This window comes from Octopus bimaculoides, chromosome 16 (assembly GCF_046866305.1).
Source record: "Octopus bimaculoides isolate indiv1 chromosome 16, ASM4686630v1, whole genome shotgun sequence".
Taxonomy (NCBI): domain Eukaryota; kingdom Metazoa; phylum Mollusca; class Cephalopoda; order Octopoda; family Octopodidae; genus Octopus; species Octopus bimaculoides.
The window spans coordinates 6,890,743-6,915,790 of NC_142943.1; the positions used below are offsets into that span (position 1 = coordinate 6,890,743).

At 37.6% G+C, this 25,048-nt stretch overlaps 3 protein-coding genes across 10 annotated transcripts in view; 2 read left to right on the forward strand and 1 right to left on the reverse strand.

Moving 5' to 3' along the window:
* Positions 1–6,719, forward strand: part of LOC106874805 (uncharacterized) — a 19,612-nt gene extending 12,893 nt beyond the window's left edge. For all 6 annotated transcript variants that reach the window (XM_014922661.3, XM_089364064.1, XM_089364066.1 and 3 more), the window contains 3 exons: positions 175–357; positions 1,632–1,793; positions 4,876–6,719. In XM_014922661.3, coding sequence (XP_014778147.1) covers positions 175–357; positions 1,632–1,793; positions 4,876–5,219 — 689 coding nt within the window. In that variant the 3' untranslated portion in view covers positions 5,220–6,719. The remainder of the gene's footprint in view (positions 1–174; positions 358–1,631; positions 1,794–4,875) is intronic.
* Positions 6,720–11,750: 5,031 nt separating this feature from the next.
* Positions 11,751–20,508, forward strand: LOC106874802 (small ribosomal subunit protein uS19). The gene is made up of 5 exons (XM_014922658.3): positions 11,751–12,195; positions 12,376–12,482; positions 14,945–15,077; positions 17,831–17,932; positions 20,376–20,508. Exons 1-5 carry the CDS (start codon positions 12,193–12,195, stop codon positions 20,487–20,489), a joined length of 459 nt encoding a protein of 152 aa, XP_014778144.1. The 5' UTR covers positions 11,751–12,192; the 3' UTR covers positions 20,490–20,508.
* Positions 20,509–20,735: 227 nt separating this feature from the next.
* The window catches only part of LOC106874798 (uncharacterized), a 123,323-nt gene continuing 119,010 nt past the window's right edge, over positions 20,736–25,048 (reverse strand). For all 3 annotated transcript variants that reach the window (XM_052973967.2, XM_052973965.2, XM_014922654.3), the window contains exons 6-9: positions 24,845–25,048; positions 23,051–23,144; positions 21,247–21,326; positions 20,736–20,938 (exon numbers count right to left, since the gene is read on the reverse strand). The exon at positions 24,845–25,048 is cut by the window's right edge and continues 161 nt beyond it. In XM_052973967.2, coding sequence (XP_052829927.1) covers positions 20,843–20,938; positions 21,247–21,326; positions 23,051–23,144; positions 24,845–25,048 — 474 coding nt within the window. In that variant the 3' untranslated portion in view covers positions 20,736–20,842. The remainder of the gene's footprint in view (positions 20,939–21,246; positions 21,327–23,050; positions 23,145–24,844) is intronic.

The window sequence follows — 25,048 nt, forward strand, 5'->3', positions numbered from 1 at the left end:
AAGTTTATGAATTTATTAATAATATAAAAACACACACACACATATATATATATATATATATATATATATATATATATATATATATATATATATATATATATATATATATCTGTCTGTCTGTTTGTTTATCTGTCTGTCTGTCTATTTATCTATTCATTTATTTATTTATTTCAGGCAGACCTAATCAATTAGAAACACTGGCTTCTGCTCTGCTGAAGTATTCCTTACCATTTACTGTTAATCTCCAGTCTGAACTCCCAACTTCATCTCACCATGATTTATTCAGATATACACGCGAAGTTACAATTACACAGAAAAGATCCCTAACATTTCTTCTGTGTTACGATATGATCGATGGTATGATGTGTTTTTATTTATCATTTTTAGACATTTTTATTATTTTCTATATTATGACTCCAAAGATGCAGGCATGGCTGTGTGGTTAAGTAGCTTGTTTCCCCATCTATATGGCCTCGGGTTCAGTCCCACTGTGCAGCACCTTGGGCAAGTGTCTTCTAATCGAGGCATTGTGAGTGAATTTGAGAGATGGAAACTGAAAGAAGCCTATCATATATGTATTATATACATACATACATATACTCTTTTACTCTTTTACTTGTTTCAGTCATTTGACTGCGGCCATGCTGGAGCACCGCCTTTAGTTGAATCAAATCGACCCCAGGACTTATTCTTTGTAAGCCTAGTACTTATTCTATCAGTCTCTTTTGCCGAACCGCTAAGTTACGGGGACGTAAACACACCAGCATCGGTTGTCAAGCGATGGTGGGGGGACAAACACAGACACACACACACACACATATATATATATATATATATATATACATATATATGACGGGCTTCTTTCAGTTTCCGTCTACCAAATCCACTCACAAGGCTTTGGTCGGCCCGAGGCTATAGTAGAAGACACTTGCTAGCATGGGTTGGACGATTTGACTGAGGACTGGTGAAACCAGATGGCAACACCAGGCTCCAATCTGATCTGGCAGAGTTTCTACAGCTGGATGCCCTTCCTAACGCCAACCACTCAGGGAGTGTAGTGGATGCTTTTACGTGTCACCCGCACAAAGGCCATCATCATTATTTATCGTCCATTTGACAGAAGCTGGCAAGCCAGAGAGCTGCACCAGGCTCCAATTGTCTGGTTGATAGCTATGCTTTCTCTTTGCATTCTTGACTTCAATCTCAATACTTCTAATTCGGTATCTTATCCTTCGGCTCAATGTTTCTTCTATTGCATGAAAAAAAAACAGCAGAACCAGTAAATAAATTTTTTTTAATCGTGATATATGGCCTAATGTTTTATAATTCTATACTCTAAAATAAAGAAAGCTGTTTATCAGTTAGTTAAAAGTGTATAACCTTTATTAAAAGAAAGCGATTAGTAAAGTCTACACTGTCTAGAAAATACTTAAAACTTCTAACTTTAATATATTTTTATCAAAATGTGGTCTTCAAGTTTCTTTTATTATTGAAGATTTCAACTGCACTATTCCATTAAAAATAGAAAATTAATTTTAATTCACTGATTGCATTTTATAACACTGTGAGATAGTATTTATGATAATTTTTCAAGTAAAATCCTCATTATTTCATTAATTATCTTTTTTCAGATGTGCCTGCTCGTGAATTTATACTGCCTATTGAGTTAAACATAGACGTCGAACGTGCTCATGATGTACGTTACTCTAGTAAATATGCTTGGCTCCCATACTATGCACGTTTAAAGTCAAATCTGTCTTCATTACCAACATACAACGCAAGGAATTTCACAGGTAAATTGCCTTCAGATTATGATAAAAAAATATAATTTCTTTGATTACCAGGATTGGTTATTTAATAGTAATCATTTAGCCTCAAGGCTATTCAATATTTAACACAGGCATGGCTCTCTATACTCTGAATTCAAATCCTACCATGGTCAACTTTCATCATTTTGGAGTTAATAAAAAGATGACAATTTGAACTGGTGGATTTGCAGAAATATAAACATTTCTGGCAAGGTTGTTTATGGAAGACCAATGGTCGCCCATGCATACCAGCCTCCAATCTCCCTGTCACTGATGTTATCCAAGTGAAAGGCAAAGGCCGATACGGCTTGGCACCAATTACATCACTACTCGTTTTTGCCAGCTGAGTAAACTGGAGTGATGTGAAATAAAGTGTCTTGCTCAAGGACACGCATCCCAGTCTGGGAATCAAATTTACTACTTCATTGTCAGCCTGACGCTCTAACCACTGAGCCATGCGCCTACATTTCCTGGCTATATATATATGTATATATATATATATATATATATATATATGTCAATGTGAATACCCGTCAGAGTGTAAGTATCTTAAGAGAAAAGCTGAACATTAGAAGCATCAGTTGTGGCGTGCAAGAGAGACGATTGCGCTGGTATGGACATGTGGTGAGAATGGAGGAGGATAGCTGCGTGAAAAAGTGCCACACCCTAACAGTTGAGGGAACCCGTGGAAGAGGTAGGCCCAGGAAGACCTGGGCTGAGGTGGTGAGGCAAGACCTTCGTACATTGGGCCTCACCGAGGCGATGACTACTGACCGAGACCTTTGGAAATGTGCTGTGCGTGAGAAGACCCGGCAAGCCAAGTAAGATAGTTGCCAGTGCCCCTGGACTGGTTCTTGTGCGGGTGGCACATGAGATGCACCATTTTGAGCGTGGCCGTTGCCAGTACCGCCTGACTGGCTCCTGTAGGATTTTCGAGCGAGATCGTTGCCAGTGCCCCTGGACTGGCTTGTGCGGGTGGCACATAAAAGACACCATTTCGAGCGTGGCCGTTTTCGTGCGGGTGACACGTAAAAGCACCCACTACACTCTCTGAGTGGTTGGCGTTAGGAAGGGCATCCAGCTGTAGAAACTCTGCCAAATCAGACTGGAGCCTGGTGTTGCCATCCTGTTTCACCAGTCCTCAGTCAAATCGTCCAACCCATGCTAGCATGGAAAGCGGACGTTAAACGATGATGATGATGATGATATATATATATATATATATATATAAAAAGTATTAATAACCAAAAATTTAGATTCGGATGTAATGGTTGCATTGTTCAATTAAATGGAGTCGCTTGAAACGATCGTGCTGCATTACCTCTGGATATCCTTGTTGCTTATTTTGATTTTAATCACCTTATTTTGAAACTGTATGGATAATACCGTACTAAATTCTGGTGCCTCAACTTAAGTACCTAATTCATCTGAATCTAAATTTTTGCTATAGTATTAATAAAATAGATGGAATGAGTAAAAGATTTTATTGGGTACAACACATGTTTCGACCTGTTCTGTGTCTCTTCGAACTACATCAATAAAAAGTCTCACTAGAGATTTTCTGATTTGGCTTATGTACCACTATATGTCCATCAAATTCGGAGCATAAATGCACCCATGCCGGTGACACATAAAAAGCACCCAGAACACCCTGTAAAGTGGTTGATGTTTAGGAAGGGCATCCAGCCTTAGAAACCTTGCCAAAATAGACAACTGGAGTCTGGACAGTTCCCTGGATGGCCAACTCCTGTCAAACCGTTCAACCAATGCCAGCATAGAGAACGGACATTAAACGATGATGGCGTTTAATATAAAGGCATTGAGCTGGCAGAATCATTAGCATGCAGGGCAAAACGCTTAGCAACATTTCATCCGTCTTTACATCCTGAGTTCAAATCCCATAGAAGTTGACTCTGCCATTCATCATTTCAGGGGCAATAAAGTAAGTACTGGGGTCAATGTAACCGACCTATTTCCTCCCTGAAATTGCTAGCCTTGTGCCAAAATTTGAAACCACTACAGCATATGCTTACGGGCATATGGTGTAGTGGTTAAGAGTGCAGGCTACTAACCCCAAGATTCCAAGTTCAATTTCAGGCAGTGACCTGAATAATAATAATAATAATAACAATATATTATTATCGAGAAGACCCAGCAAGCCAAGTGAGATCGTATCCATGGCTTATACCGGTGTTGCATAACCAGCCCGTTTAAAAGTACCCTTCAATCATCAGATAATACGCTGTGCTTGAGAAGACTTACTGAGTCAAGTGAAATCGTTGTTGTGGTCGATGCCAGTGCTGCCTGACTGGCTCCCGTGCTGGTTGTGGTGTGTGCGTACGAGTAGATGTAATCGCCTTACCTCGGTTTTCCTTTCCTCGACTGCGAGTCCGTCTTGCGGTATCCTATCCTTGAAGCTTGCCCCGACCCAAAGTACACCAGGAATAGCAGCTGCTTCTCCCAAACCTTCCCAAACCTAGACCGTCGCTTAACACGTCTTGTCCTGACCGCAGCCCCGTTCGAAAAGGGCACGAAATGCCAATCGAGGCTCCTTCTACCTTTTTTCCCCTTCCGGTCAGCCTCCCCAGACACTGACGTCATACCACACTGGTGACATGTAAAAAGCACCATTCAAGCGTAATCGATGCCAGTGGCATGTAAAAAGCACCATATGAGTGTGGTCGATGCCAGTGCTGCCTGACTGGCTCCCGTGCTGGTGGCATCTAAAAAGTGCCATTCGAGCGTGGTCGATGCCAGTGCCACCTGACTGGCTCCCGTGCCTGTGGTTTGTAAAATGCACCCACTACACTCTTGGAGTGGTTGGCATTAGGAAGGTCATCCAGCTACAGAAACCTTGCCGTATCAGATTGGAGCCTGGTGCAGCCTCCTGGCTTGCCAGTCCTGAGTCAAACCATCCAGCCCATGCCAGCATAGAAAGTGGATGTTAAACGGTGGTGGTGGTGCTGGTGCTGGTGCTGGTGGTGATGATGGTGATTATTATTATTATTATTATTATTATTATTATTCAAATATTTCCACTTACTTTATTTTATTTTATTACTTGTAGATATTTGTATTTACCAGAAAAACAGAAATTTCTTGCAAATTTTACCTGAGTTTTTGTTTAAACCTTGTGAATGGAAATCTAAAAATATTCCCCAACATCAAGGAAGTGTTATGTATGAAAATCCTTCAATTTTGAGACGACCACCAATGCCTTTACCAAGAAGGAAATCAGAACCACCAGAATTAGAGAACCCCCCATCAGAACATGCACCATCACCACCATCCTCATCAACTCTACCTCCTCCTCCTCCACTTCCCCTCCGATCAAAAAGAGTTCTAAATAAACGCTTATCAACCCCAACTCAATTACCATCATTCAGGCATGATTCAGAGACACATTGCTGAGGTACATTTTTCTATGGTTGGTTACCTTTCCTATTTCCAAACCACACCTGCATCCAGGTAAAATAATTTATCCCTGAGTCTTTGAACAATGGACAGTTCACTGGCCGGATATGTTTACGTGGCTGATTGTAAACAAGCAGCGCCATTCCTGATAATGTTGGTCTTGTTTTCACTCATCATTCAAATGTCGAGACAAAGTTAAAACAGACAGAAATTGACTCATGGATACACACACAAACATTTATATCTATCTATCTACCTATCTATCTATCTACCTATCTATCTATCTATCTATCTATCTGTCTGTCTACCTATCTAACAATTATAAATACAGGCAAAAGAAAACATTTCTATGCCAATATGCTGAGAAATAGACTTTAAATCGTCAACCAACACATACCATATACATCACTATAAATACACATCATGTTGAATCGAGGAAAGTAAGGTAACGGAATTTTTTAAAAAGTGTTATCTCTGTATTGATCAATTTCGGGATTAATCCAACGGATTTTTCGCCTCATCAGCAGAGAATACGATAAGAAATAAATGAAATACTTACAAGCATCCATGGGTGTATTTTATAGTGATGTATATGGTATGTGGTGATTGAAGATTTAATGTCTATTTCTCAGCATATTGGTGTAGAAATTTTTTTCTTTTGCCCTTATTTATAATTATTTATAATTTTCCCCTTATAAGGTATTTTAATATGCTGGCCACTTGAAATTTTTTGAGAAAATTTTATCCTATATTAGAAGTAAATTTATCCATCTATCTACCTATCTATTTATCTACCTACCTCTCTATCTATCCGTCCATCTCTTTATCTAACAATCTATCTATCTACCTCTCTATTTATCCATCCATCTATCTATCTATCTTTTTGTCTATTTATCTACTCTTTGTCTATGTATCTATCTTTTTGGTTTGTCTGTCTGTCTGTCTCATTCTATCTGTCTGTCTATCAGTGTTTGTGTGTGTGTGTGTGTGTACTTAGAGTTTTTCCTTGAACCCATCTCATTACATATCGGAAGACTGCTGATATCTGATGAGTTAGGTTTACCCCATACGCCTACAGAGCTTTAAGTCAGTTGGAACAGAGTCAAATTATTATTCAAAGATATATGTAACTCATTTGAAATGTGTTAAGTGCCACTTTCTCTTGTTCGTCCACTGACACTTACGTGTGTGTGTGTATATATATATATAGGTTATGAGCGATAGTGATTGGAATCTTAATAATGGATTTACAATGCCAACAACCAATCTTAAAAACAATTGGACTTTACTCACAAGGTACTGGAATCTTATATGTATACCACTCTGCCTAAACAATATATTTACAAATACAATATCCCTACATTCACTCTATATTTCCTATCTTAACTAAACTAACTATTGCTTAATCATCCTCTCACACCGTCTCCGATGAAGGGAAATAATAAATATCCTGGAAACAGCTGTAAGACATTCGATTTATAAATGTTCTATATTATACACAGCCTTGGTTTTTTTTTTTTATCTCATTACGAAAAGTATATCTATATATATAAAAATGAGAATGTGTGTCTGTCTGTCTGTGTGAATCCCTAAAACTCGAGAACTACGCAACCAATTTCATTCAAATTTTACACATGCCTTACTTAGGGTTCCAGTTGTGTTTTAGTCAAAAAAAATTATTAACTTCTTGCAGAGTTCGAGCACACGGCAACATAATATCTCCTCCACTATTTAAGTATTACGTGTCAAAAGTGAAACAAAAACACTCATGTCAAATACTTTCACTTTAAAAATGAAACTATTCCACTAACTGAAACAATCACATTTCGATACTGTAGTGACAGATACTTTCACAGAGAGAGAAAGAGAGAAAGAAAGAGACAGAAAGAGAGAGAGAGAGAGATGTATATGTATACATATACATGTATATGTACACCATTTCGATACTGTAATGACAGATACTTTCAGAGAGAGAGAGAGAGAAAGAGAGATGTATATGTATACATATAGATGTACACGTATATGTATATATATATATAGATCTATACATACATGTATATGTATACATATGTGTAGATGTATATATATATATATAGATGTACATGTAATATGTACACATATATACACCCATCACACACACATACACATGCACACAAACACACACATTAGTCATTTGTTTTCTTATCCAAAACTACGTCAAAAGTACTGAATGGATATTTATGAAATTTGGAAATTATATTCTTTGCATAACGGCCATAACTCCCATGAAAATTCATATATTTTTGATGTTGATGAAATTTTAACCCGAACATAACAGATGAGCATTATTTAGAAAATGATGTCACACGTTATCGAGGCTACCATTCTTTCTGGATGTGCAAAAGGGGATGACGTCTTTATTCCAAGAATTCCTCTTACTCCATTAGGAGCAGACATTCCTTTTACATTCAGAAGACTACAATTCCCCCTTCGTGTGACTTTTGCCATGTCCATAAACAAATATCAGGGTCAAACACTGTCTGTAGCTGGTCTTCTCTTGGAAGAGCCCTGCTTCTCACATGGACAACTGTATGTTGGCTGTTCAAGAGTGGGCAGCAACAAAAAACCTATTTGTATATGCTCCACAAGGGAAAACAAGGAACATAGTTTACAATGAGGTGTTATAATCACAACAGCAAGAAAGTATGTACATGATCACCTTCTTTTACGAAACTTCATTGACTTTCATATATTTATATTGATATACATATATATACGTGTGTTTGGGTGCGTGTGTGTATATACATCTCTATATATAAAGATGATGCGTAGTCTAGACGGCGTTTTTAGATTTCATTATTCTCTTTAACCCGGGCAACGCCGGGTATTTCTGCTAGTCCTATATATATATGTGTGTGTGTGTGTATGTGTATATATGTATATTTATACATATGGTCTACTTTTCAGTTAATGTAAGATCAACAAAAAAAGTACTCCATTTGGTGAAAAATAAATATTGTTTAAGGGCTTAGAACTTGAAAATTGCTTGGAGACACTAGGTGTGTTATTAAACCTGCCAGAGAAAACATCTCCAATGTATGAAACTATGAGTAGCTCAGCACTATATTTTGTATATAAACAATACACACACACATGATAGATCTTCTTTCGGTCTATCAGTTCCACGCACAGTACATTTATCATCCTGCAGTTATAATACATAACCCTTGCTGATAGTGTCCATGCAGTGGGACTGAACTTAAAACCATGTGGTTCCAAAGCAGACTTCTTAACCATATGACCATGCATGTACCTCCACACTAATTTTTCTCCTGGCATATACCATTCACATAAAAACTTTTATTTGTTCATAACAGTTTGGCAGTGTTTAAACAGTTAGTCTATACTCTTTACTCTTTTACTTGTTTCAGTCATTTGACTGTGGCCATGCTGGAGCACTGCCTTTAGTCGAGCAAATCGACCCCAGGACTTATTCTATCTGCCTCTTTGCCAAACCCAGAACCATATACTCCGGAATAATCATTTAAAGATGTTTTTCTTACATGTTATTGTTTTTGTTGAATAAAATTTGTTGAAAAAAAGCCGCAATAATTATGCACCAACCCAATTGATGAGAATAATTTTTCAATATTATCCAAAGTTTTAAAGATACAACATTATATTCCATTTAGATAGCCATGTGGTTAAGAAGTTTGCTTTGGAACAACATGGTATTGAGTTCAGTCCTACTGCAGGGGTACTGTCAGCTAGGGTCCAATACTATAACACAGTAAAATAAAATACATTAATTAGAACAAACGACATGCACGGAGACCAAATTAGTTTCATTATTTTTACTTCAGATTTTATTCAAGACCTTCTCTACACTTTCTAAGATCTTGTTTTGCTTGTCTGTGATAAATAATGTTGGTGACATCTATGTTCTGTCCAACATAGAAAGAATTGTTTGCCATAATCACACTTTTTTCCCTGGTAGCATTTCCCAGTGAAATTCCTCATCATGTTTATCATTAACTTTTCCAAAGATTAATGGTGAAAATTTAGTGGAAAAGGACTCAAAATTGAGTGGTAAAAATGTAAATAATTGAATTATTCAGACAAAAATATTTTTTCAACTAATACATTGCCCTTTTGCTTCTCCATGATGCAGTGATACCTATTCCAAAAGTCTGTTAATCAGGGATGAATAGAATAGTAAAAATCTACCAAAATTCCAAGATGAAAATTGAGTAAATATATCCTCCTAGACGTGTTACATCGTAATTTTTAATAAGCATAATGCTTCCTACTTTCACATTTTTTCTTCTTATCTATCTACCTCTCTCTCTCTTTCTCTGAACTTGAAACCATGTGGTTGTAAAATACACCATTTTGAGCATGGCCGTTGCCAGTACCGCCTGACTGGCCTTCGTGCCTGTGGCACGTAAAAGCACCCATTACACTCTCAGAGTGGTTGGCGTTAGGAAGGGCATCCAGCTGTAGAAACTCTGCCAAATCAGATTGGAGCTTGGTGTAGCCATCTGGTTTCACCAGTCCTCAGTCAAATCGTCCAACCCATGCTAGCATGGAAAGCAGACGTTAAACGACGATGATGATGATGATGAGGTTGTGTGGACGCCCCCAGATGATAAGTAGGCTAGTCCAATATGTATAAATAATGGACGTGATAGCTAGTGATAGAAGCGTCGCGTAGAGCAAGCCAGAGCTGTTGGTAGACTAGACATCTGCCGGTTGCCATGCAAGATTGCTTTCTCTCTCCCTCTGTCCGCCTCTGTCAGATTTGCTTAGTGACTAGTCACTTGTGGGGTGATTTATTTTATTTATTTAAGTTCTTTGTAGCCTAGAAATGTTATGGGTCAAGAGGAAAACATATCAATCAAATGGTGGCAGGGCCATGGGTTGTATGAAATGATGTTGTTCAACAGAACAATAAGGCTGTATATCTAGGGGGAAATGTACCGATTCAGTTTCAAAACTCCGGTAGGGCCAAGTGAGGTCTCTACATATATATACTTTACTAATAAAGCTGCAAAGACATCACAAAAACTGTTACTCAAAGTTTCACGTTCCCATTCATCAGACAGTTTTGATTTAAACCAAAACTATCCGACTAACAGGAACGTGAAACTCTGAGTAACAGTCTGATTTTCTTTTAGACATATTTTAAAACCTGACCAACCCCAGTTTTAAAACTGGAGCGTATCACTGACAAAGGTTGCATCAACTGTCTTGGTAGTGGTTTTTGTAAATAACTAATATTTATTTACCTTTTTTAACTTTATAAATTGGTTTTAAATTTTAGCACAAGGCCAGTAAACTTGGGGTGGAGTGGAGTTCAGTGGATAAGTCAATTACATCAACATCAGTCCTCAAGTGGTATTTATTTCATTGACCCCTCAGGAGGATGAAAGGCAAAGTGGACTTTAGTGAAATCTTGAACTCAGAACATAAAGACAGATGTATAGGAAAGTGGGTTATAGCAGCTCAGCGGGCTGCGTGTTCGAATCACGTCGGGGGTCACCAGTATAGGAAAGTTGGTTATACATCATTAGATGTATACCTGACTTTCCTATATAAAATTAGAAATATAACGGAATGCTGAACTCCAGACTATCAACTTAAACAACATTTATTTAGGTGGTAAATATATACATCTTTAGCTCTTGTTTGTTGTTACAGCTTCTGTGTGTGTGAGCATTGTTGTTGGGACGTTGTTATGTGGATGTAAGTGAGCTGTCGAGCGTAAGTCCGAAAGATGGAGAGTGACAGCTAAACACGTCCATGCTCAATTGCTGGCCAGCAAGAAAGAGCTAGAATAGAAGCGGGAAAGCTTGCTTGTTGAATTCCACGCATGCGTGAGACTACGCATGCGCACGGCATTACTACAGATGAAATGTCATTATACAATTTGCTCACTGTACTAACAATTTGACCAACTCACCATCTTAATTTCTATTGTTATATATTGACTGTGGCCATGCTGGGGCACCACCCTGAAGGATTCAATGAAGCAAACTGACCCCAGTTCTAATTTGTTTTTGTTTTGTTTTTCTAAGTCTGGTCCTTATTCTATGGTTATTGTCAATGAAGTGCCAAGTTCCAAGGACAGAAACAACCACCCCCTGGTGTGAAGCAGATGGGGGTGGGTGAAACAAAAACACACACATATAGGACAGGCTTCCTTCAGTTGCCAACTACCAAAATTTCTTACAGGTTTCGGTCGACCCCTAGGCTACTGCAGAAAAAACTTTCGCAACGTGTCATATAGTGGGATTGAACCTGAAGCCATGTGGTTAGGAAGTGAATTTTTTAACCACACACCCTGTCTCTTCCTATAACATAATTTATTTTTCTAATGAAGGACTTTCTCTCTCTCTCTCTCTCTCTCTCTCTCTCTCTCTCTCTCTCTCTCCCTCTCAACTCCCATCCCGCACCTATTTTTGTTCATGAGTTGTGGACAGATTTTGGTTTTAACACGTTTATAACGAGCTTCCAATAGCTTTCATGTCAAGGGAGGTAAGGCCAGTTGACAAGCGATTTTCGATCAAATACGACAGCATCACAGCCAGTTTTGTTATCAAATGGATGTGCTGTAATGAGTGTATTTGGTTTAATTTATTTATGTTGCAACTGAGTTTATGGAGTTTTGATGTAATGACCTGAGAAAACAGGGCCGGAGGGTTCTCAGATTATGACATTATGAAGAAAACATGCTCGGTTGATTAAGACTAGGTCCTTAACACTCATGTTGTCTCCTTGTCTCAAGCACAAACTGAGACAGGGAAATCGATTCATGCCAGGTGGTGCCCCAGCATGGCCGCAGTCCCATCACTGAACCAAATAAAAAGATAGTTGGGATGGAAACGGTTTATTTATACTAAACCGGATATGACGATTTTAAACTTCCGATCTGGAATATAGTTTTACGCATGCGTCAGAAATTTTGCCTTTCCTGTCAGATTCAGCCATCATGGTAAGTGCTTAATATTTTCTCGGCTTAAAAATCTTTAATAATCTTCATCATCTTTAAACCATCTTCATTTAATTTTCCATTAAACATTTAAATGGTTTTGTGCTTTTAAATACTTTATGCATATGAAGTGCTAAAATGTGTGTGCAATCGTGGTAAACCTGTTGTTGTTGCACGTTTCAGTCTGAACAAGCTGATATCGCCGACCTTATCGAAAAGAAGAAGAAGCGTACTTTCCGTAAGTACACTTACCGAGGTGTGGACCTTGATCAACTTCTCGACATGTCCAGGTAAATTAATTTACTTTTTATAATTAATAATTATGATTAATATCCTACTTACTAAATCATGGCTTCACTTAAAGAGAGAGAAATCAAACCAGCAAGCCACCATGTGACCGTGATAACAGGATCGTATTCAATTCTTTTCACTGGTGTTGCTTCTTTAGCCCCAAGTCAGCCCTGAAGGCCTGTTAAGCGACGACATTCCAGCCATGCACATCCCATCTTATTTTCAGGGACTATATTATCCGCTGTCTTATTTGAGGGTGTTATGATGTTATTTGAGAGAGATTTGGTAGCTATTACTAGCAAATCCAGCGACTGCATAGGGGCTAATTTTGGTCATGTTATAAACACTGAAACTATTGTCGATATAATTGTATTTTCTGTGGATGTTGTGGTTGCTTCCCAACTACATGGTTCCTGGTTCCATTCCACTGTGTGAAAGCTTGAGCAAGTATCTTGTAGCCCGATCCTACCAAAGCCTTGTGACTGGATTTGGTAGACGGAAGAAAGAATTTCATCGTGTATATATATATATACTCTTGTTTCAGTCATTTGACTGCGACCATGCTGGAGCATCGCCTTTAGTCGTGCAAATCGACCCCAGGACTTATTCTTTGTAAAACTCAAATTCTGTCTGACCCTTACAAGTGTGGAAAAATGAACATCAAAAAAAGGGATAAATTAGTATATTTGTAATTTACATAGGTTTCTTATATTTTAAGAGAAAATATTGTCATCCTTTTGCTGGGAAGGGTTTGGGGAAAAAAAGGGCTTTGATTATTTACTTGTAAATCATCTAAATAGCCTTCCTGCGAACCCTTTCGTTGTCATAATGTATTCTGAGTTGAGGAAAAATAGAATCCCTCCTTTTCTTTAGTTCAGTTAATTACGAAACATTAATGAACATTTAAAAATCAAGTAAAGTTGTTGTCGGAGGTAAAGATTACGTACACCACCCGTTTTCAGCGTGACAAAAACTCTAACCACCGGGTGTACGTATTTACTAACAAAGGGTAGTCTCAGGCGGGTTGGTATCAAAAGGGTTACTATAAGATTCAAAGCTAAATCATGAAAAATTGTCAGCCTTGTTTGAACATACCCCTGTGACCACAATTATGGTAAATTCCAAAATTATTCCATCTATGACAATCCCATCGTCTTTAGAAATCAAGAATTTCTCTTGAGAGGGTAGTTTGGATGCTATCTTTAGAATGTTGAGCAACTACAGATGCTCTAACTGATTATGTGTGTGTGTGTGTATATATATATATGCAGTGAGTTGTGGTTGTTTCTCTTTAACTGGATGACTATTGTCTTCAAGAGTATTTGTTGTCCCATGTTTATATTGGGGGTATTTCCACTCAATATAAACATAAGTTACTGCAATAACTGGAGAGGAAGCAACATTATTTCATATACCCGTGACCACGTAAGCAAAGTGTACGAGATGCAGTCTTCTCCATTTATCATATTTTGCACAGGGTCCACGATTTAAATGACATCAGTCTACTATGGGGTAACCAAGTAGCATCTTTTAATTTTTACTATCAGTGATTTGATGTCTAATTGCTATATTGATAATTATGTCTGCATTTGTCTTATAAACAAATGTAAGGTTACCTCAATATCTCCGCAACGGGATATTCATCCAACAGTGGTGATTGATAACCAAACCTAGGGGAAGCATTTGTTAGCTGACGTCATCTGTAGATGGGTTAATTTCTAATAAATTAAACCCATTAGATTTCAACTGGACTATTTATTATTGCTGCCTGGAGCTGGCACGTCAGTCGCACTGCTGCAGTGTGAATGATCTCTGGTTATTTTTGTAAATATGCTGCTACTTTCTCTTTTGTGTCCCCTTTAAATTTGATATTTCAATCTATTGAACAAATATTTCCATATAGTGGTAGATTTTAAATTACTGGCAGAATGGTGGCACGCAATAAGCACCATTCATGCATGGGTTGTTGCCAGAGCCACCTGACTAGCTCCCTGTGCCGGTGACATGTAAATAGCACCATCCAAACGTGGCCATTTCCAGTGCCGGTGGCATGTAAAAAGCACCCACTACACCCTCGGAGTGGTTGGCGTTAGGAAGGATATCTAGCTGTAGAAACCTTGCTAGTTCCCAGTCAAACTGTCCAAGCCATGCCAGGATGGAAAATGGATGTTAACCATGATGATGAATTATGGAATAGCTTTCTCTTAAAATCCTCAAGAGATTCTCTTTTACAATTCTGAATTTTTTTTTATTCTTTTATGCCAATTCCGAAGTATTTTCCCTTTCCCCTCAGGGATGGGACAACTATTATAAAATTGCTAATTACATTTAGCTGCTGTGAAACATTTCTTTAGAGTAAGAAATTACAATCAATTCTTTATCTTACGGAAATAAACCATTTTTACCTGTTCTTCTGTAAATTTTGTTGTAAATGCTGACACCTTTTTTTTTTTTTCTTCAGTGAACAGTTGATGGAGCTGTTTCATTGTCGAGCCCGACGTCGGTTTACTCGGGGACTCAAGAGAAAGCCCATGGCCCTTATCAAGCGTCTTCGTAAGGCAAAGAAAAAGGCCGGACCCCTCGAGAAACCAGAAGTAAGTCATTTAAAAAAAATTTTTTATTATTATATCTAATAACAGCTTATATATCTGTGTTGAGAGTTCACACTGTCAGGAGTCCAGAGTCAGTGCAATATGGCTGGAATAAGAGGAAATTAATTGGTTGTACAGGGAAGTTTGGGAAGCTGCCATTGTCAATGAAACAGCTTTTACAAGCAGAAGACTAGGTGATCCTAAAGAACATGGAAGCCTCTAAAAATAATTTCTATTTTTTTCCTTTTAGTAATCAAGATGTCAATAATCCCATTTCTTTGATTACTTTTGTATCTTTGTAATTAAGATTTCTGCAACTTTCCTATATGAAATTACTTGGTGTTTAAGTCCTATGCTGCAGAGATCTGCATTTGTTGCTGTCTGAATGGCATTAACTTAACTGTATTCAACCTACTTTGGATGGTAAAAGCCATATTCACAATGTGCATCTCTGATTCCTGTGCTGTGTCAAGAAATTTCAATCAAAACATATATTTTTGTACATGAGTGGTTGGCGTTAGGAAGGGCATCCAGCTGTAGAAACTCTGCCAAATTTAGATTGGAGCCTGGTGTTGCCATCCGGTTTCACCAGTCCTCAGTCAAATCGTCCAACCCATGCTAGCATGGAAAGCGGACGTTAAACGATGATGATGATGGGCTAACTGCATTTTATTAAACTCTTTAGTTTCTAACAAGGGTAGTACATGTATTGGGTCATCCCATATATAATGTGGGCTTTTTTTTTTATACTTATATTTAAAAAAATTAAGATAAAGTTTAGTCTTAAATATACTCTCCTTCATTTTCTACAATGTTCTTGTAGACACCCCCCCCCCCCCCTCCAAATTTCACTTGTCCGTCACAAAAATATACTCTTCCAGTACTGTTCTTACCTCATCTACAGAATTCGTATTTTTCCCGTCCAGATGATTTTGAAGACTGGAATAAATGATAATCAGGTGGTGGGTGGGGCATTGTTTCCCATTCAAACTGCTCCAGCTTTTGGAATGTCATCTTTGCTGTATGTCGCCAAGCATTATCCTGATGAAAGAACACCTTTTGTCTTGAAACCAAAGATGGTCATTTTTCTTCTAGCACTGACTTAAGCTGCTTCCAGTAGATCTTTATCATTTGGTTTGGGTTTAAAAGTTGAAAGTTGACTAAACCTTTCATATCCCACCAGACATACAATACCTTACATGGGTGAAGACTTGCTTTAGCCTGGGATGCCCATGTTTCTCCTTTTCGTAAGTACAAGGTAAAATTACTACCTGTTTTTATAGCAAGGTGATGCAGGTAGTTTATCCTGTCCCCCTCTGACTTTAAGTTCATACATTTGAGAAAACCGCATTATTTATGGGATGACCCATATATAGAGAATCACCACAAAACATTGTTCTCTCTCTCAGATTTTGCTGTCCATGATTCTCAGAATTTATGGTGTGTCCATATGGTTGAACATGTAGCCTAATTAGTTGTGAGCAATTTATGAAGGTTCTTCTCTATATTGCCTTGGCATAAAATTTCTGTTGATGTTTGCTGTTTTAATCATTAACATCAGGGGATAACAATATGTTAAGATTCGGGTATAATTTGAAATATAAAATATTTCTACATTGTCACTTGGTTATAAAGCATGCAAACACTTTTTATATGTTCTCACCAATGATTGGTTAAGGGCTAAGGGTAATTTTTTTCATTTTTAAAATGTGCAAAAATTGAAAATTTACAATCTCAGTATCAGATATTCACTTCTTTGCATGTCCAGGGTAAGCATAAATTCATTTTGACACACCAGCATTGTTGTCAAATGTACAAAAGGAGAAAAGTTGGTGCACTTTTTCCATCCAGAGCTAGTGGAAGCATCACTTTGTTCCATGCTATCTAGAACATCATTATCTACCTCGTCTAATGATTAAGAAAAGACAGAAAAAACATCTTCACTGTTTAATTCTTCCATTTGCGACTTGATTTTTCTCATCAAGTGTCACTTAAGTATCAATCATAGGCACATTCTACGAAGCAGAGGCTCACGTGTCAATGATGTCCACCATTTAAAGGTTAATAGATGAGAACATTAACCCTTGTATTGTTGTATTTCTGTTAAAATACTTTTGTTTGAAGTATAAATTAACATGAAATTGTTATGTGAAGTTTTGAGATTGTGTGTATCATAACGGATTAAACAAAAGTTTCCAGCCTCTTGGGCTTGTGCATTCTTCTATAGCCACAGATTTTGGGGTGGAATTTGATGCGTAGAAACTACAGAAGACCATTCATCATTAACATACTTCAATGTCCACCTTTCCATACTGGCACAGGTCAGACGGGATTTATTGAGGCAGATTTATGCCCTTCGTGTTACCAATGAAAGTAATATTTCCCTTGATCAAACACATTTTCCACGGAAGACTAGAAAGAAACCATGTCACTTGTATGATGGTGATGCTCATTGACTGCCATAGCAAAATGTCAAGTCAGGAGTGCACACACATGTATATATGATGGGCTTCTTTCAGTTTCTGTCTATCAAATCCACTCTGATGGATTTTTGTAGGTTTGTAAAAGATGCTTGCCCAGAATGCCATGCAGTGGAACAAGACCCTAACACCCAAGTAAGCCTGCTCGTTTTGGTCACCAAATACTGTCTCAAGAAGTCTTGTCGAATTCATGCTGGCATAGAAAAAGGCTGACATAAATGCATCAATAAAACATTGAGAACTCATGTTAAATGTGGTTTTGTTTGTATGTTGCAGGTTGTCAAAACTCATTTAAGAAACATGATTATTGTACCCGAAATGATTGGGAGCATTGTTGGTATCTACAATGGCAAAAGTTTTAACCAAGTTGAAATAAAGGTAAGTGAAGATTTTAGAATTGTCCATGTCTTGGTTAGATTCCAGCAAAATTATTCAGCTGTAGCCATTTTTGTATTAATATGTTAATCCTTTAGCATTCAAATTAATATGTCAAAAGTAATCCTTATTCATTTACATTTTTAAAAATTAATCTGGTATTATCTTGTAGCTTCAAGAGTTGAAAGATGTAATTGTTTATTTTTAGAATGACATTGTAGGGTAGGTGTGAGAGGCTGGTTCTGGCCAGTTTGAGCATAAAATGGGTAGAATATTTGGGCCGGATATAGCCGGTTTAAACACTAAAGGGTTAAAGCTGTGCTTTTATCACAATATGACATGGTTCTTAGATATAGAACTGAAGTTTGTCCCAAAATTGTAGATGGAATGAGTGAAGTACAAAGTTATTTAAATTTGGTTTAAATATTACCATATGAAATGAAATGCTCACTAATTAGTGTCACCCATTTTATGATGGTGACTTGGGAAGTTTATTTTTGCCATTAGAGGTAACATCAGGAAATGTAATGAATTGTAGAAATCAACTGATATTTCTATCAGTTATTAATATTATGATGTTAGGTGGTGAGCTGGCAGAATGGTTAGCACGCTGGATGAAATGCTTAGCGGTATTCACCAGTCACTCTGTTATGAGTTCAAATTCTACTGGGGCCGATGTAATTGACTCATCCCCTCCCATCATTATTATAAAGGCAGTGACAGTTGTGCTCTGGAGTTCATGTAATTGACTTAACCAGCCCACTGAAATTACTGGCCTTCTGCCAAAATTCGAAACCATTATTTTGATAATATAAGATTTTTGTAGCTATCTGATGTACATAGTTATACTTTTGGAATACACAGAAGTCAAAGGGCTTCTGAGTTATGAACACTGTTGATGATTTGATTCTGCAATCACCCTTTCCTTTATCCAATATTGGCTGTACCACACTATTGTATAAAGGAGACAGCGAATGGGATAGGTACAAGGCAGCCTCACTGCTTTTTGTGCCAGCAATAACAATGCATCCACCAGTACATTCTGTAAAGAAAAGTTAATGAGTGGGATAACATAGTCAAGAGGGCTCTTGGTGGACAAATTGGTTAGTGACATGGAAGGAATTTAGCTGTAGAAAATTTACTGAAAGCGAGTTAATATCAGACAAATCGTTCTGGAACATTCATGATGAATCTACTCAGCTCACTCCGATGATTGTTGTGTTGACACAAGATTACTGACTTGATCCAGATGATCAGATTTGTTATTTTCAGGTTATAGATCTTTATTAAATTGAGATGTAGATGTTATCGAGATCAAAATGTGTTGATATGCTAGACTACTAATATTCATATTTACCACTTATACAACCAGATTTTAACTGGAGTTAAAATCTGGTTGTATTTTCTCCTAGAATAAAGCATTTGTGGTTACATGGTAATCTTAGTGTTAGCTCATGTGGCTCCCTCCTACTTAGCAGCATTATGTTCCATGTTGGCATATATGTTTAGAGGGGTGGTACTTGGTTTATGATTTTCCTGAACTGGTTGAGATGGAGAGAGGATTGCATTTCTTTTACATATCAAGCTGAATGTATGTAGCAGCTACTCCATCCCAAATAACTGTTTTGGCTGATTTTAGAACATAACATAGCAAGTGGTTCTTAGATAAAATAATTTGTAGAGATTCTTTTCATTTAAATAGGGACACTTGAAGCCTTGAGCATTTAACCAGCCATATTTGGCCAAAATATTCTAGGTTCAAACCATCCAGATCCAGTAAAAATTGAAATCTGGAATCTATGAGATAATGCAAGATGAATTCAAAATTATGTGAATAAACAAGTACTACATTTGGCAGAGCAATTTGAATGCTAAAGGGTTAAAAGCAATATTAGTATATATGTAATTCCACACGACTCATTCTGGAACATTTATGATGAATCTTCTCAGCTCACTCAGATGAATATTGTGCTGACACTAGATTTCTGAATTGACCCAGGTATTCTCAGGAATTTTAGCAACAAACTTAAGCTCACACAGCTCTCTAATGTCTTCCTCTATTTTTCATAGAATTTAGAATTTCAGTGTTGTGGGGAGAGGGTCTGATGTAATAATGGTGTGGAAGTATTCTAGTCTCCAGTCTTAATCTCAATAAAACGTGGACATTCTGGTTGTTGGTTAGGATCTGTCTAGTAACATTCATATAAAACCGGCAATCACATCATATCAGCATCTTCTAGTTACAAGTTAATGCCTGAATAGGCATCGTGTTGGACAGAAGAGTAGTCTGGATGCTAAAGGGCTCAGCCTATCAAATTTATATTAGATTCAGTTCAATAACAACAAAGTTATTTCTAAAAATAATTTTTAAAATTAATTATAACCAAAGTAGTGGTGTTGTATTTTAAAAGAAAGTTAAGGGCTATAAATTTTTTCTTTCTTTCAGCCTGAAATGATTGGCCATTATTTGGGTGAATTCAGTATCACATACAAACCTGTGAAGCATGGTCGTCCAGGTATTGGCGCCACCCATTCTTCCAGATTTATCCCTCTGAAATAAATGAAAATTATTTACTGTTTGTGTTTTCCTTGTTTCTCCTTTCTCCTTAGCAACGACTGACGGTGGTTGTTTGGCAATTTTGTCTTTTATTTTTATTTAGTTGCAAGTGTTTGTATAATTTTTTTACTCCATCCAGATAGTGTTGACACTAGATTGCTCAGTCCTGGCTTACCTGACCAAACAGGTGATTAAACAGATACAATTAAGTCTGATTGAATATGCATGCAATATAGACAAATTCACATATTTTTGTTTTAAATCTTGTATTTATTTTCCTAAGTATGTACACATGTGATAACTAAATAATTCAACAGTCCTATGTCTAGTTGTTAGGTGATATCTGCTGCTGAAGTTCAAGTCACTGGTGAGTTGAGTTCACTTGCTACTATGTCTAGGTAATGCCTGTCCATCAGTTTCTCTCTTCGTGGATTACAGAGGTAGATTTGAACCTGTTTAAAAAAAAAAAAGAATTTTAATCACAAGTTGATGTTTTGTTATTCTGATGGGACTAACAGCAAACTACCTTTTGACTCAGCAGATAGGTTTCTAATTAGTGCAATGCAAAGGTTCTGAACAATTTTATTATTATAGCTTTGATGACATTATGCCAGTAGGATTATTAAGGAAGCTCTAAGGACAGCTTTTTCAAGAATATCAGAATTAGTAAGCATGTTATATGGTGTTTATGATTGTGTAAATAACAAATTATGATGATAATCATGACAAATAATTGTACGGAAGAAAAAAAAAGGCTTACCTCTTGTATTAAACCTGTGAAGCTTGGGAAATGACCACAATTACCAACAATAAAACCACTTGGTCGAGGTTCAATTTCACCTGGTAGCAGCACATAGAAACAGAACTTTAGATTTAGTACACCAAGGGGGTAATTCCAGAAAGAATTATTAAAAAAGAGTTCTATACACCCCTCCTGTCAAGTTTTTATCAAATTTGACACTTTAGAGACACCAGATCCTTTCCAACCTTCATAGGATCTGATGTCTCTAAAGTGGAGATAGCAAAAAAAAAAAAATTATTTACACCCCTTCGTGTTAAATTTTATCAAATTTGACACTTTAGAGGCACCAGATCATTCTTAAGATCTGATGTCTCTAAAGTGTCAAATTTGACATAGAAGGGTTGTAGAGAATTCTTTTTAATTAAACTCAATGATTTCCTTCAATTTAGTGGTCTATGAAAACATGTAGGTAATGTGTGTGCATATAGTATAGAACTGGTACTGAAAGCCATGCTATTTTAATTCCCACTGGGGAAATAAACAGGAGATGGACTTGTGGGTGTCTTAAAGTATTAACTCTTGTCTCTGGCAACAAAAATCTAGGTACACAAGAAAAATGTGTTGATGGGGCAATAAATGGCATTAGGGGTGGGGAATGAAAGAATTGAATGGAGTGGAAGTAAGGGGTAGTGTCCGTGAAGGAAGAGAAAGAGGCAGATCGAGAAAGATTTATGGCACTGGTAACAACATTGAACAGAGATGAAAATAACATTGTTTTATTCCCAAAGTTCATCAGGAGTGGCTGTGTGGTAAGTAGCTTGCTTATCAACCACATAGTTCTGGGTTCAGTCCCACCGCGTGACACCTTGGGCAAGTGTCTTCTATAGCCTCGGGTTGACCAAAGCCTTGTGAGTGGATTTGGTAGATGGAAACTGAAAGAAGTCCGTCGTGTATATATATATATGTTTGTCCCCCCAACATCGCTTGACAGTCGATGGTAGTGTGTTTATGTCCCCGTAACTTAGTGGCAAAAGAGACCGATAGAATAAGTACTAGGCTTCCAATGAATAAGTCCTGGGGTCGATTTGCTTGACTAAAGGTGGTGCTCCAGCATGGCCACAGTCAAATGACTGAAACAAGTAAAAGAGTACCTGCTATCCACAACAAACGTTCACCAAGTTATGGGCAAAAAACTCAGATCTTATGAATTTTCCCACAAATTTCTTTATAATCGTAATCTATGCTGTTTGAAAGGTATTTATATAAAATTTCCAGTTGTAGAAAACTCTGTCCCAACCTATTTTATAAATGTATCCTTGTACAAGCAAAGCACTAAGAAGAGCATCCAGCTTTAGAAACCATACCTGAGTAAGTTTCACAATGAGAGATATTCAGTAACAGTGCTTTGTAGTAAAGATTGTTTGCCAACATAACATGGCAGTCCTGGTTTAGGACGAATGTTGCTGTAGTTTAGCCCCAGGAGACATTGTCTCCAGTTGGCTATACGACACGATCTGTGTCCTTATATGACCCGGAAATCGCGATACACAGATATTGTTTTTAGCTGAATGGGGTTGCTAGATTCCCTTGTTTGAAAATATAAGGACACAGATTGTGGCGTATAGTCAGCTGGAGATGATGTCTCCTGGGGCTAAATTACAGCAACATTCGTCCTAAACCAGGACTGCCATGTTATGTTGGCAAATAATCTTTACTCCATACCTAAGTAGACAGCATGATGCAGTCCTCCACCCAGTCAGATTCTACAGGACTATGGGAGCCAGGCATTAAATGATGGAATAAAAAAAAAGAACCAACTAACCTTGCAAGGGGACTCTCTCTGATACAGTTTGTCCCAGTTGTGCTTGGATTATTTCACCATCATAGTTCAGAGTAAGATTTTCCCATTGGTTGGGCTGTTGAAGGAATTAAGAGTATGACACAATAATGCTGTAACATAATTATAAATAAGACTGGTAACAGTGATATAACTGTTTGTACTAGAGTCTAGTTGATTACACTGACCTCAGCGCTCCACTGGTACTTGAAAAGATGAAAGGCAAAGTCAACCTTGACAGCATTTGAACTTGGTTCACAAAGCCAGAGAAATGCTGCTGGAGTTGTGATTCAGCCAGCTCACCATTTTTTACTATGATGCTAACATAACAGCTCTATAGCAGCATAATAATATGGTAACACACTAGCAACATTATCATCATCAACATCTCTCCATGCTCTTTAGCATTTGGATTAATCTGTCAAATGTAATCCTTATTTATCCACATTGCTTTGAGCGAATCCTGCATCAGCTGATAGCATTGAGATTTTGATGAGGTAACTATTAGTTTTTAGAATAATATTGTGTGTGAGAGGCCACATCTAGCTAGTTTAATATAAAAGCAGGTAGAATATTTTGGCCAGTTTAAATACGAAAGGACTAAAATATTAGATAGCTACACTGAACTAAGGTGGAGGTGCAATGGCCCAGTGGTTATGGCAGCGGACTCACGGTTTTGATTCCCAGACTCGGCATTGTGTGTTTATTGAGCAAAAACACCTAAAAGCTCCACGAGGCTCTGGTAGGGGGTAGTGGCGACCCCTGTTGTACTTTTTCGCCCCAACTTTATCTCACTCTTCTTGTTTCTTGAGTAACGCTGTGATGGACTGGTGTCCCGTCCAGCTGGGGGGAACACATACGCCATGGAAGCCAGGCCCATGAGCTTGTCTAGGCTTTAAAAGGGCGGAAGAAGATACTGAACTAATACAGCAGTCACTCAGAATTGAGGGTGATTTGTAGCATAGCTTTTGTTTTAGTTACCTATGTAACCATGGAAACAGACACCTTGTAACTCTTAATCTAACACAACATCCAGTGTGTTTGGTGCAGGAATCGAACCTATAACCTCATGATTGTGAGCTCAGTGCCTGAACCACTCAGCCATGTGTCAATAATATTGAAATCTCAATAGTGCAATAGAATTAAAGACACTTTGATCCGTATATTGTAGAGACTATTGAATGGGAATGAACTTATATTCACTGCATCATGTAAAAAGCATTGGTACTGGTGTCGTGTATAAAGCACCCAGTCCACACACTGTGAAGTGGTTGGCAATTAGGAAGGGCATCCAGCTGTAGAACCCATGCCAAAACAGACTATTGGAGTCAGGTAACACTCTCTGGCTTGCAAGCTCTTGTCAAACTGTCCAACCCATACCAGCATGGAAAACAAACATTGAAGATGATGGTCTCTACTTCCAGAAATGGTAGGACAATTACTGCATAACAACAATACTATATTGTATTTGGGGATGGTCATATTGCCAGTTTAGCCAATAAAAACACACGCACTGTATATTTGGTGTTAATTTGCTTCAGAGGACCACTGATGAAGTCACAGAAGTGTGACGAAAGAACTCTGGCCGAAATATGATTAATGTAATATAAAACTGAAGCAAATTAACACCAAATATACAGTGCGTGTGTTTTTATTGGCTAAACTGGCAATATGACCATCCCCAAATACAACAATATCTGTTTCAACACACGATTTCACATCAAAAATCTTGCAAAACAAATATATAAACGGAACAATACTATAATTTAAAGCCCTTACCGTGTACTTTAAACGAAGGACTTTTGGCTCAGATTTATTTGTATCGACCAGCATCAAAACTTCCCTTGTTCTCCAGTTGAGAGCCAAAGCCACGGAGCTGGTCTTTTGACGGTTGTCTTGGTAACAGTTAGATATTAAATACTCAATTCGGTTCCTATGGCTTCCAGTGTCTTTAAACTTGATGTGAATTGTTAGCTTGTTACC

Bases quoted from the DNA above. Each gene is read 5' to 3' on its own strand.
- LOC106874802 (XM_014922658.3), top strand. The intron at 12,483-14,944 runs GTAAATTAATTT...TTTTTTCTTCAG, and splicing joins CAACTTCTCGACATGTCCAG to TGAACAGTTGATGGAGCTGT. The intron at 17,933-20,375 runs GTAAGTGAAGAT...TCTTTCTTTCAG, and splicing joins TTAACCAAGTTGAAATAAAG to CCTGAAATGATTGGCCATTA.